At 65.2% G+C, this 12,567-nt stretch overlaps 1 protein-coding gene across 3 annotated transcripts in view; it reads right to left on the reverse strand.

The window, feature by feature from the left end:
- Positions 1-12,567, reverse strand: part of RASA3 (RAS p21 protein activator 3) — an 83,048-nt gene that overhangs the window by 13,871 nt on the left and 56,610 nt on the right. For all 3 annotated transcript variants that reach the window (XM_060183726.1, XM_060183725.1, XM_060183727.1), the window contains 8 exons: positions 11,180-11,303; positions 10,817-10,923; positions 9,924-10,001; positions 6,587-6,664; positions 6,200-6,273; positions 4,892-4,998; positions 1,703-1,785; positions 1,390-1,598 (listed from right to left, as the gene is read on the reverse strand). In XM_060183726.1, coding sequence (XP_060039709.1) covers positions 1,390-1,598; positions 1,703-1,785; positions 4,892-4,998; positions 6,200-6,273; positions 6,587-6,664; positions 9,924-10,001; positions 10,817-10,923; positions 11,180-11,303 — 860 coding nt within the window. The remainder of the gene's footprint in view (positions 1-1,389; positions 1,599-1,702; positions 1,786-4,891; positions 4,999-6,199; positions 6,274-6,586; positions 6,665-9,923; positions 10,002-10,816; positions 10,924-11,179; positions 11,304-12,567) is intronic.

Below are 12,567 nucleotides of genomic sequence, written 5' to 3' on the forward strand. Positions count from 1 at the left end.
CCTCCAGCACTTCCCCCCCACTTTTTCCCAAAGCCTTATAATGCCTGTGAACACAATAAAAATTTTCAGCTTGATCAGAAACCTGTCTTACTGTCGTTCTTTCGTGTCTCTTGTCCCGTCATTCCCGGTCTTTTAGGTTCCTAGCCCCTGATCACTGCCCCTCTGGTCAGGGCACAGCCCCAGCTCTGCTCCCCAGCTCTGCTCCCCAGCAGCCAGCCCTGCTCCCCAGCCCCAGCTCTGCTCCCCAGCCCCAAGCCCTGCTCCCCAGCTCCCAGCCCTACTCCGCAGCCCCAGCCCTGCTCCCAGCTCTGCTCCCCAGCACCCAGCCCTGCTCCCCAGCCCCAGCTCTGCTCCCCAGCCCCAAGCCCTGCTCCCCAGCTCCCAGCCCTACTCCGCAGCCCGAGCCCTGCTCCCAGCTCTGCTCCCCAGCTCTGCTCCCCAGCACCCAGCCCTGCTCCCCAGCCCCAGCTCTGCTCCCCAGCCCCAAGCCCTGCTCCCCAGCCCCCAGCCCAGCTCCCCAGTCCCCAGCCCTGCTCCCCAGTCTCCAGCCCTGCTCCCCAGCTCCCAGCCATGATCCCCAGCCCCCAGCCCTGCTCCCCAGCTCTGCTCCTCAGCCCCCAGCTCTGGTCTCCAGCCACCAGCTCTGCTCCCCAGCTCCCAGCTCTGCTCTCCAGCCCCCAGCCCTGCTCCCAAGCCCCCAGCCCTGCTCCCCAGCCCCCAGCTCTGCTCTCCAGGCCCCAGCCCTGCTCCCCAGTCCCCAGCCCTGCTCCCCAGTCCTGCTCCCCAGCCCCCAGCTCTACTCTCCAGGCCCCAGCTCTGTTCCCCAGCCCCGAACCCTGCTCCCCAGCCCCCAGCCCTGCTCCCCAGTCCCCAGCCCTGCTCCCAAGCCCCCAGCCCTGCTCTCCTGGCCCCAGCCCTGCTCTCCTGGCCCCAGCCCTGCTCCCCAGCCCCAGCCCTGCTCCCCAGCCCCCAGCCCTGCTCCCCAGCCCCCAGCCCTGCTCCCCAGCCCCCAGCTCTGCTCTCCAGGCCCTAGCCCGGCTCTCCAGCCCCCACCCTTGCTCCCTAATGCCCAGCCCTGCTCCCCTGCCCCCATGTCCACTCTACAGTCCCCAGCTCTGCTCAGCTATGTTCCCCAGCCCCACTTGGGGAACCTGGTCCAACTCCCCAGCCTTAGCCCCACTCCCCAGCCTGGCTTGGGGGTCTGGTCCTGCTCCCAAGCCCCAGCCCAGCTCAGGACCCCTAGGAAGGGGTGGGGGTAGGCTTGGAGGGGTGTGGCAATCAGGGATTCTTGTTGGAGGAGGGTAGCCCCACCTCATGAGGGCAGAAGATGGGGGTCAGGCTCTGAGGAGACGGCCACCTGTACCCAGCTGTGCGTGGGGGGGTACCTACCCAGTACAGGGGGTGCAGCCGGGAGCCGTGTCTGAGGGCGCCCTGCAGCACAGCCAGTGGCCGCCCAGGTAGGCTGAGGGGTGGTAGACAGACAGGCGGCGCTGGTTGCACTGGCTGACCTTGGTGAGGACGTCTGTCCAGGCCTTGGCCTCCACACAGTTGTTGGCCTGGATGTACAGGGCCCGCTCGGGCTGCACCACCTGGAACATCTGGGGGGCAGAGGGAGTTGGGGGCCTCTGAGCACGGCTGCCCACTGGGCCGCGCCCTCACCCGGGACAACCAGGACCAGAGAGTGTGGGTGTGGGGCACTCACGTTCTTCATCTTGAAGGACTCCTCCTGCAGCTTCTCCACGGCCAGGATGTTCTCAATGGGGATGCTGTAGAGGGGAGGGTCTCCTGGGGAGGGGAGGGGAGGAGATACGTACAGGGGAGGGTCTCTTGGGAGGATCACTGGGCTGGCAGTGCCAGGGGTCAGGTAGTTGGGGGGGGGCAGCCAGGTGGGAACCATTACCCTTGGGCATAGGTCAGCAGAGAGAGAGTGAGGACACGTCATTTCTATTGCTGGCCGCAGGCATGGATGACAGGGGCAACCACAAAGCCTACCTGGCCCCATCCACCCCATCCAATGAGATTGGGCCCCCACCTTATGCCTGGGCATCATCTGCCCAGAGACCCCAGCTCTCCTTGTCCTTGTTCTGCCCAGAGACCCCAGCTCTCCTGGTCCCTGCTCTGCCCAGAGACCCCAGGCTCCTGGTCCCTGCTCTGCCCAGAGACCCCAGGCTCCTGGTCCCTGCTCTGCCCAGAGACCCCAGGCTCCTGGTCCCTGCTCTGCCCAGAGACCCCAGGCTCCTGGTCCCTGCTCTGCCCAAGACCCCAGGCTCCTGGTCCCTGCTCTGCCCAGAGACCCCAGGATCCTGGTCCCTGCTCTGCCCAGAGACCCCAGGCTCCTGGACCCTGCTCTGCCCAGAGACCCCAGGCTCCTGGTCCCAGCTCTGCCCAGAGACCCCAGGCTCCTGGTCCCTGCTCTGCTCAGAGACCCCAGGCTCCTGGTCCCTGCTCTGCCCAAGACCCCAGGCTCCTGGTCCCTGCTCTGCCCAGAGACCCCAGGCTCCTGGTCCCTGCTCTGCCCAGAGACCCCAGGCTCCTGGTCCCTGCTCTGCCCAGAGACCCCAGGCTCCTGGACCCTGCTCTGCCCAGAGACCCCAGGCTCCTGGTCCCAGCTCTGCCCAGAGACCCCAGGCTCCTGGTCCCTGCTCTGCCCAGAGACCCCAGGCTCCTGGTCCCTGCTCTGCCCAGAGACCCCAGGCTCCTGGTCCCTGCTCTGCCCAGAGACCCCAGGCTCCTGGTCCCTGCTCTGCCCAGAGACCCCAGGCTCCTGGTCCCTGCTCTGCCCAGAGACCCCAGGCTCCTGGTCCCTGCTCTGCCCAGAGACCCCAGGCTCCTGGTCCCTGCTCTGCCCAGAGACCCCAGGCTCCTGGTCCCTGCTCTGCCCAGAGACCCCAGGCTCCTGGTCCCTGCTCTGCCCAGAGACCCCAGGCTCCTGGTCCCTGCTCTGCCCAGAGACCCCAGGCTCCTGGTCCCTGTCTGCCCAGAGACCCCAGCTCTCCTGGTCCCTGCTCTGCCCAGAGACCCCAGGCTCCTGGTCCCTGCTCTGCCCAGAGACCCCAGCTCTCCTGGTCCCTGCTCTGCCCAGAGACCCCAGGCTCCTGGTCCCTGCTCTGCCCAGAGACCCCAGGCTCCTGGTCCCTGCTCTGCCCAGAGACCCCAGGCTCCTGGTCCCTGTCTGCCCAGAGACCCCAGCTCTCCTGGTCCCTGCTCTGCCCAGAGACCCCAGGCTCCTGGTCCCTGCTCTGCCCAGAGACCCCAGCTCTCCTGGTCCCTGCTCTGCCCAGAGACCCCAGGCTCCTGGTCCCTGCTCTGCCCAGAGACCCCAGGCTCCTGGTCCCTGCTCTGCTCAGAGACCCCAGGCTCCTGGTCCCTGCTCTGCCCAGAGACCCCAGCTCTCCTGGTCCCTGCTCTGCCCAGAGACCCCAGGCTCCTGGTCCCTGCTCTGCCCAGAGACCCCAGCTCTTCTGGTCCTTGCTCTGCCCAGAGACCCCAGCTCTTCTGGTCCTTGCTCTGCCCAGAGACCCCAGGCTCCTGGTCCCTGCTCTGCTCAGAGACCCCAGGCTCCTGGTCCCTGCTCTGCCCAGAGACCTCAGGCTCCTGGTCCCTGCTCTGCCCAGAGACCCCAGGCTCCTGGTCCCTGCTCTGCCCAGAGACCCCAGGCTCCTGGTCCCTGCTCTGCCCAGAGACCCCAGGCTCCTGGTCCCTGCTCTGCCCAGAGACCCCAGGATCCTGGTCCCTGCTCTGCCCAGAGACCCCAGGCTCCTGGTCCCTGCTCTGCTCAGAGACCCCAGCTCTCCTGGACCCTGCTCTGCCCAGAGACACCAGCTCTCCTGGTCCCTGCTCTGCCCAGAGACCCCAGGCTCCTGGTCCCTGCTCTGCCCAGAGACCCCAGGATCCTGGTCCCTGCTCTGCCCAGAGACCCCAGGCTCCTGGTCCCTGCTCTGCCCAGAGACCCCAGGATCCTGGTCCCTGCTCTGCCCAGAGACCCCACCTCTCCTGGTCCCTGCTCTGCCCAGAGACCCCAGGCTCCTGGTCCCTGCTCTGCCCAGAGACCCCAGGCTCCTGGTCCCTGCTCTGCTCAGAGACCCCAGGCTCCTGGTCCCTGCTCTGCCCAGAGACCCCAGGCTCATGGTCCCTGCTCTGCCCAGAGACCCCACCTCTCCTGGTCCCTGCTCTGCCTGGACCCCTGCTCTGCCAAGAGCCCCCTACTCTGACTGGACCCACTGCTCTGATCAGCTCATTGCTCTGCTTGGACCCGCAGCTCTCCGCAGACCCATGGTCAGCCCAGACTCCTACTCTGCCCAAGGCCCCTTCTCTGCCTGGACACCACACCCAGACCCCCTGCTCTACCTAGACGCCCAACACCCACTTCCTGCTCTGCCTGAAACCCCTGCACTGCACAGACCCCTGCTCGGCCCGGACCCCCCACCACCCAGACCCCCTGCTCTGCCCGGACCCCCGCCACCCAGACCCCCTTATCTGCCCGGACACCCACCAAGACCCCCTGCTCTGCCCGGACCCCCACCACCCAGACCCCCTTATCTGCCCAGACACCCACCCAGACCCCCTGCTCTGCCCGGACCCCCACCACCCAGACCCCTGCTCTGCCCGGATGCCCACCACCCAGACCCCCTGCTCTGCCTGGACCCCCACCACCCAGACCCCCTGCTCTGCCAAGACCCCCACCACCCTGACCCCCACCACCCATACCCCCTCTCTGCCTGGACCCCCACCCTGTCCACACTCACCTGCCCTGTCCATGCCTCATCCCCCCTGCCCAGCCCTCATCCGGGGTCTGCACTGAGTACACTGGGCTCCCAGTCCAGGAAGATTCTGGGGTGCGGGGAGAGGGTGCTACCTCGGCTCTTCTGGGGTGCTGGGGAGAGGGTGCTACCTCGGCTCTTCTGGTAGGTGAGCTCATGGTTGGTGAGGCGGAACCACCTTTTCTTAAAGTTCTTCCTCCCGAAACGCTTTCGGCCCTGTGCCCGCTTGATCATGAACCTGCATGGGGGCGGTAGCTGGAGTGGCTCTGGGGCCAGCTGGCAGCCCAGCAGGGAGGGCGGCCCAGCGGGGAGGGTGGCCCAGCAGGGAGGGCGGCCCAGCAGGGAAGGCGGCCCAGCAGGGAGGATGGCCCAGCAGGGAGGGTGGCCCAGCAGGGAAGGCAGCCCAGCAGGGAGGGCGGCCCAGCAGGGAAGGCGGCCCAGCAGGGAAGGTGGCCCAGCAGGCAGGATGGCCCAGCAGGGAGGGTGGCCCAGCAGGGAGGGCGGCCCAGCAGGGAGGGCGGCCCAGCAGGGAAGGCGGCCCAGCAGGGAAGGTGGCCCAGCAGGGAGGGCGGCCCAGCAGGGAGGGTGGCCCAGCAAGGAAGGCAGCCCAGCAGGGAGGGTGGCCCAGCAGGGAAGGTGGCCCAGCAGGCAGGATGGCCCAGCAGGGAGGGTGGCCCAGCAGGGAGGGCGGCCCAGCAGGGAGGGTGGCCCAGCAGGGAGGGTGGCCCAGCAGGGAAGGTGGCCCAGCAGGCAGGATGGCCCAGCAGGGAGGGTGGCCCAGCAGGGAGGGCGGCCCAGCAGGGAGGGTGGCCCAGCAGGGAAGGTGGCCCAGCAGGCAGGATGGCCCAGCAGGGAGGGTGGCCCAGCAGGGAGGACGGCCCAGCAGGGAGGGCGGCCCAGCGGGGAGGGTGGCCCAGCAGGGAGGGCGGCCCAGCAGGGAGGGCAGCCCAGCAGGGAGGGCGGTCCAGCAGGGAAGGCGGCCCGGCAGGGAGGACGGCCCAGCAGGAAGGATGGCCCGGCAGGGAGAATGGCCCGGCAGGGAGGGTGGCCCGGCAGGGAGGGTGGTCCGGCAGGGAGGGTGGTCCGGCAGGGAGGGCGGCCCAGCAGGGAGGGCGGCCAGCAGGGAGGATGGCCCAGCAGGGAGGATGGCCCGGCAGGGAGGGTGGCCCGGCAGGGAGGGTGGCCCAGCAGGGAAGGTGGCCCGGCAGGGAGGGCGGCCCAGCCGGCCCGGCAGGGAAGGTGGCCCGGCAGGGAGGGTGGCCCAGCAGGGAGGGCGGCCCAGCAGGGAGGGTGGCCCAGCAGGGAAGGTGGCCCGGCAGGGAGGGTGGCCCCAGGGACTTGCTGGTGGCCCAGCGCTGCACACTGAAGCCAGGGCCCCCCCAGATGGCTCACAGCAGGCACCCCTCAAGCAGAGCTGCACACAACCCCTCCCCACCTACCCCTCTTTGAGCAGGATGGGCTGCTCCATGCTTTTGGGGTCCCGTCTCCCAGACGATGAGATCAGGTCCAGGAACTGGGGAGAGAAGCCAGGCAGGTGAGGGACAGGCTTTACAAGTCCAGCCATAAACGGAGGGTCAGGGTGGGGTGTCATCCTGGCACTGAGTCCTCAGTGGGGGTCCTGGTTCTGGGGCTCAGGGGGACGTCAGATGGACGGGGCCAGGGCCAAGCTGGCATAACGGGCTCACAGGATAGGGACACGAGGCTGCGATGGCAGTGGGGGGGCATGGGGTCACAGGTCATGGCCGACCAGGCCTGGCACTGAGAGGGCCAGGGCCCCTCAAGTGGTGTCAGTCCAGTGAGGCTTCTGGGGACCAAGGGACACTCACATTCTTGACTGCGTCTGCGTACTTCTGCTCGTTAAAGAAGTCATAGAAGGTGGCCATGTATGACTCCTTGAAGCTCGCCTGGAACAAAAGGGCCACAGCTCTGCTGCCCACAGCCTGGACAAGCCAGAGCCACACCAGGGCTTCACCAGAGCCCATCAGGGATTAACCAGGGCCCATCAGGGATTAACCAGAGATTAACCAGGGATTAACCAGAGCCCATCAGGGATTAACCAGGCCCATCAGGGATTAACCAGGGCCATCAGAGATTAACCAGGCCCATCAGGGATTAACCAGGGCCATCAGAGATTAACCAGGGCCATCAGGGATTAACCAGGACCACACCAGGGATTAACCAGGGCCCATCAGGGATTAGCCAGAGCCACACCAGGGCTTCACCAGAGCCCATCAGGGATTAACCAGGCCCATCAGGGATTAACCAGAGATTAACCAGGGATTAACCAGAGCCCATCAGGGATTAACCAGGACCACACCAGGGACTAACCAGGGTCATCAGGTATTAACCAGGGCCATCAAGGATTAACCAGGACCACACCAGGGATTAACCAGGGCCATCAGGGATTAACCAGGGCCCATCAGGGATTAACCAGGACCATCAGAGATTAACCAGGCCCATCAGGGATTAACCAGGGCTGTGCCAGGGGGCTCAATAGGGCCACACCAGGGCTTCACGAGGACCCACCAGGGTGTCACCAGGGCCACAACAGGGATTAACCAGAACCCAACAGGGATTAACCAGGGCCCATCAGGGATTAACCAGGGCCCATCAGGGATTAGCCAGGACCACACCAGGGATTAACCAGGGCCATCAGGGATTAACCAGGGCCATCAGGGATTAACCAGGGCCCATCAGGGATTAACCAGGACCATCAGGGATTAACCAGGGTCCATCAGGGATTAACCAGGGTCCATCACGGATTAACCAGGCCCATCAGGGATTAACCAGGGCCATCAGGGATTAACCAGGCCCATCAGGGATTAACCAGGCCCATCAGGGATTAACCAGGGCCATCAGGGATTAACAAGGGTCCATCAGGGATTAACCAGGCCCATCAGGGATTAACCAGGGCCATCACGGATTAACCAGGGCCCATCAGGGATTAGCCAGGACCACACCAGGGATTAACCAGGGCCATCAGGGATTAACCAGGGCCATCAGGGATTAATCAGGGCCCATCAGGGATTAACCAGGGCCATCAGAGATTAACCAGGGCCCATCAGGGATTAACCAGGGCCCATCAGGGATTAACCAGGGCCATCAGAGATTAACCAGGGCCCATCAGGGATTAACCAGGGCCCATCAGGGATTAACCAGGACCATCAGGGATTAACCAGGGCCATCAGGGATTAACCAGGGTCCATCAGGGATTAACCAGGCCCATCAGGGATTAACCAGGGCCCATCAGGGATTAACCAGGCCCATCAGGGATTAACCAGAGCCATCAGAGATTAACCAGGACCACACCAGGGATTAACCAGGGCAATGCCAGGGCTTCACAAGGACCCACCAGGGCATCACCAGGGCCATGCCAGGGATTAACCAGGGCCATGCCAGGGGGCTCAATAGGGGCCACACCTGGCCACACTGTGGCTGCTTCCAGGATGGGGAACAGTCGTAGGTGGAGTGTTGATGCCCCATCGGGGGCCTTCATCAGACGGGTACCCATAACAGGGAAGACCCAAGCAAAGAGAGCACCCCAACATGGGAGACCTTATGCTGGGGGACTGTCGCAAAGTGCAGGGGCCTCGGTGCACTGCAGGTCCCATGAGAGAGAAATGTGTGTGGGCCTCCTGTGGCCCGGCTCCACCCAGCCCAGGGGAGTAGCCCATGCTGGGGACCCTGTGCTGGGGGCCTCTGGGTCAGAAACCCACCTGTGCTGGGCCCCCCCTCCAAAGGGAGCCAAGCCCCGGGACTCACACCATTGAGGTCAGCACCCACTACCCCTCCTTCTACACCAGACTCCCTACTTGAGGGCCAGGAAATACGGAGATCAGGAGGGAAGGGACACTTTGCTGGTGGGTGGGCAGATGGCCAAAGGGAGCCCAGGTCACAGGGACACACGGTCACAGGTAGCCCAGGTCACAGGGAGCCCAGGTCACAGGGACCCACAGTCACAGGGAGCCCAGGTCACAGGGAGCAACAGTCACAGGGACCCACGGTCACAGGGAGCCCAGGTCACAGGGAGCCGTGGTTACAGAGATCCATGGTTATAGGGAGCCCAGGTCACAGGGACCCACAGTCACAGGGAGCCCAGGTCACAGGAAGCCAAGGTCACAGGGAGCCACAGTCACAGGTACCCACAGTCACAGAGAGCCCTGGTCACAGGAAGCCCAGGTCACAGGGAGCCACAGTCACAGGGAGCCCAGGTCACAGGGAGGCTACGGTCACAGGGAGCCCAGGTCACAGAGAGCCCTGGTCACAGGGAGCCCAGGTTACAGGGAGCCACGTCACAGGGAGCCCAGGTCACAGGGTGTCCAGGTCACAGGGAGCCACGTCACAGGGAGCCCAGGTCACAGGGAGCCCTGGTTACAGGGACCCACGGTCACAGGAAGCCCAGGTCACAGGGAGCCCAGGTCACAGAGAGCCCTGGTCACAGGGAGGCCACGGTCACAGGGAACCCAGGTCACAGAGAGCCCACGGTCACAGGGAGCCCAGGTCACAGGGAGCCACGTCATAGGGAGCCCAGGTCACAGGGAGCCCAGGTCACAGGGAGCCACGTCATAGGGAGCCCAGGTCACAGGGAGCCCAGGTCACAGGGTGTCCAGGTCACAGGGAGCCCAGATCACAGGGACCCCTGGTCACAGGAAGCCCTGGTCACAGGAAGCCCAGGTACAGGGAGCCCAGGTCACAGGGAGCCCAGGTCACAGGGATGCACGGTCACAGGGAGCCCAGGTCACAGGGACCCACGGTCACAGGGAGCCCAGGTCACAGGGACCCACGGTCACAGGGACCCACGGTCACTGGCTGGATAGTGAGGGCACTAGGGAGCCTGGGCTCCCAGCCACCTCTGTGCCTGGCCTGTGCCACCTCTGTCCGGGCACAGCAGCAGCCTGTGGCCGCTCCCCCTCTAGAGCAGATCACGAGGCTGAGAAATGCACCAGCAGGAGGTTCTAGGGAAGCTGTGGGTGGCTGAAGGGCTTCCTCCTCCTCAGGAGCACAGCACCCACTCCTGGTCAGGATGTCAGGTGTCAGTAGGACGCTACTCTTGGTCAGGAGGTGGGGTGTGGGGACAGCACCCTCTCCTGGCAGGAAGCGGGGTGTCAGCAGGGCACCCCTTCTGTCTGGGCCAGGCAGCCCAACACAGCTGGAGACACGTACAGACTTGGCCTTGGACAGGCTGCCCAGGGTCTGGATGGTCTTGGAGATGAGGGTCAGCGTCCTGGACATCTGTGGGTCCTGTGGGGGCAGAGGGACACGCTGCATTGGGCCACAGGGACGTTGCCACGGAGCCAGGTCACACAGGGTCTCACAAGGACGGGTGGGGACGTGCCCCCAGACCCTCGGGTCCCCCGGGGCTGGAATGCTCCCCCTTCACTCACTGTGTGGTGTGTGGCCAGTGGGGAGAGAACTGGCTAGCATTCTAGTTACTACTCACTAGTTAAAACTCTTGTTAGCACTCATTAGCACTGACTAGTGCCACTCCCCATGTGGTGTGAGGCTAGTAGGGAGAGGAGTGGTTAGCTCTCTAGTTAGCACTGACTAGTCCCACTCCCCATGTGGTGTGGGGCCAGCTGGAAGAGGACTGGTTATCCATTTAGTTAGCACTGACTAGCTGACACTGACTAGTCCCACTCCCCGCGTAGTGCGGGGCCAGCTGGAAGAGGACTGGTTATCCCTTTAGTTAGCACTGACTAGTTGACACTGACTAGTCCCACTCCCCGTGTGGTGCGGGGCCAGCTGGAAGAGGACTGGTTATCCCTTTAGTTAGCACTGACTAGCTGACACTGACTAGTCCCACTCCCCGCGTGGTGCGGGGCCAGCTGGAAGAGGACTGGTTATCCCTTTAGTTAGCACTGACTAGCTGACACTGACTAGTCCCACTCCCCGCGTGGTGCGGGGCCAGCTGGAAGAGGACTGGTTATCCCTTTAGTTAGCACTGACTAGCTGACACTGACTAGTCCCACTCCCCGCGTGGTGCGGGGCCAGCTGGAAGAGGACTGGTTATCCCTTTAGTTAGCACTGACTAGTTGACACTGACTAGTCCCACTCACCGTGTGGTGCGGGGCCAGCTGGAAGAGGTTGGGAGACAAGATGGCAGGAGCAAAGAAGCGCAGGAAGATGAAGCCGCTCACGGCCGTGTACCTGACGTCCATGTCGTCTGTGCACAGGGCAGGGCAGTCAGCAGCTGGGTCAGGGCACTTCCTGAGACCCGGTGCCGCCCAGTCTGCTTCTGCCCTGGGCAGCCGGGCCCCAGCTGCCCACACTCGCCTGTCCCTGCGTCTGGCAGGGACACGTCTGTCACCTGACGGAGCTCAGGGTGTGAGCTGGGGCCACCTCCCTGCCGCAGGCCTGGCAGGGACTAGACACTGAGGACTCGAGGGGCTGTGGGCATTTCAGGTACAACACGCACACACCTTGGAAGCGCTTGGCGGCTGCCTCCCTCAGGGAGAAGAATATGTCACACATGACTGTGGGGCAGCTGACCCCCGACTTGGTGATGGCACTGAAGACGCGGTCCACATACTGCCGCAGGTTCTCCTGCAAGGGACTCGGTTGGACCCGGGGCCAGTAACCCCGCACCTCAGGGGGGGACCTGCCCAGGGTCCAGAGCCTGGGACCTCACTCCTGGGTCCCCACAGCACCCAGAGGCACGAGGTCCACATGCTCCAGGAAGCACCCTGCATGTGAACCTCTGTGGGACCAGTCCAGAGAGTGGACCACGGGAGCCTCCATGGGGCCCAGTCTTCCACATGAGACAGGCGCCACCTGGGGAGCGAGTCGGGATGGGGTGGCTTCCCCACGGCCTGCAGTCCACACCCTGAACTGCCCCCCCTTGACTCCTGCAGCCAGTCCCCATCTACACCTGCTGCCCTCCCCGTCTACACCTGCTGCCCCTCCCCGTCTACACCTGCAGCCCTCCCCGTCTAGACCTGCTGCCCTGGCCGTCTACACCTGCAGCCCCTCTCCGTCTACACCTGCTGCCCCACCCCGTCTACACCTGCAGCCCCTCCCCGTCTACACCTGCTGCCCCTCCCCGTCTACACCTGCAGCCCCTCCCCGTCTACACCTGCTGCCCTCCCCGTCTACACCTGCTGCCCTCCCCGTCTATACCTGCTGCCCTCCCCGTCTACACCTGCAGCCCCTCCCCGTCTACACCTGCTGCCCTCCCCGTCTACACCTGCTGCCCTCCCCGTCTACACCTGCTGCCCCTCCCCGTCTACACCTGCTGCCCTCCCCGTCTACACCTGCTGCCCTCCCCGTCTACACCTGCTGCCCCTCCCCGTCTACACCTGCAGCCCCTCCCCGTCTACACCTGCTGCCCTCCCCGTCTACACCTGCTGCCCCTCCCCGTCTACACCTGCAGCCCCTCCCCGTCTACACCTGCTGCCCTCCCCGTCTACACCTGCTGCCCTCCCCGTCTACACCTGCTGCCCCTCCTCGTCTACACCTGCTGCCCTCCCCGTCTACACCTGCTGCCCACCCCGTCTACACCTGCTGCCCCTCCCCGTCTACACCTGCTGCCCACCCCGTCTACACCTGCTGCCCACCCCGTCTACACCTGCTGCCCTCCCCGTCTACACCTGCTGCCCCTCCCCGTCTACACCTGCAGCCCCTCCCCGTCTACACCTGCTGCCCTCCCCGTCTACACCTGCTGCCCCTCCCCGTCTACACCTGCAGCCCCTCCCCGTCTACACCTGCTGCCCCTCCCCGTCTACACCTGCAGCCCCTCCCCGTCTACACCTGCAGCCCCTCCCCGTCTACACCTGCTGCCCTCCCCGTCTACACCTGCTGCCCTCCCCGT

This window comes from Erinaceus europaeus (genome assembly GCF_950295315.1).
Source record: "Erinaceus europaeus chromosome 5 unlocalized genomic scaffold, mEriEur2.1 SUPER_5_unloc_1, whole genome shotgun sequence".
In the NCBI taxonomy this organism is placed as follows: domain Eukaryota; kingdom Metazoa; phylum Chordata; class Mammalia; order Eulipotyphla; family Erinaceidae; genus Erinaceus; species Erinaceus europaeus.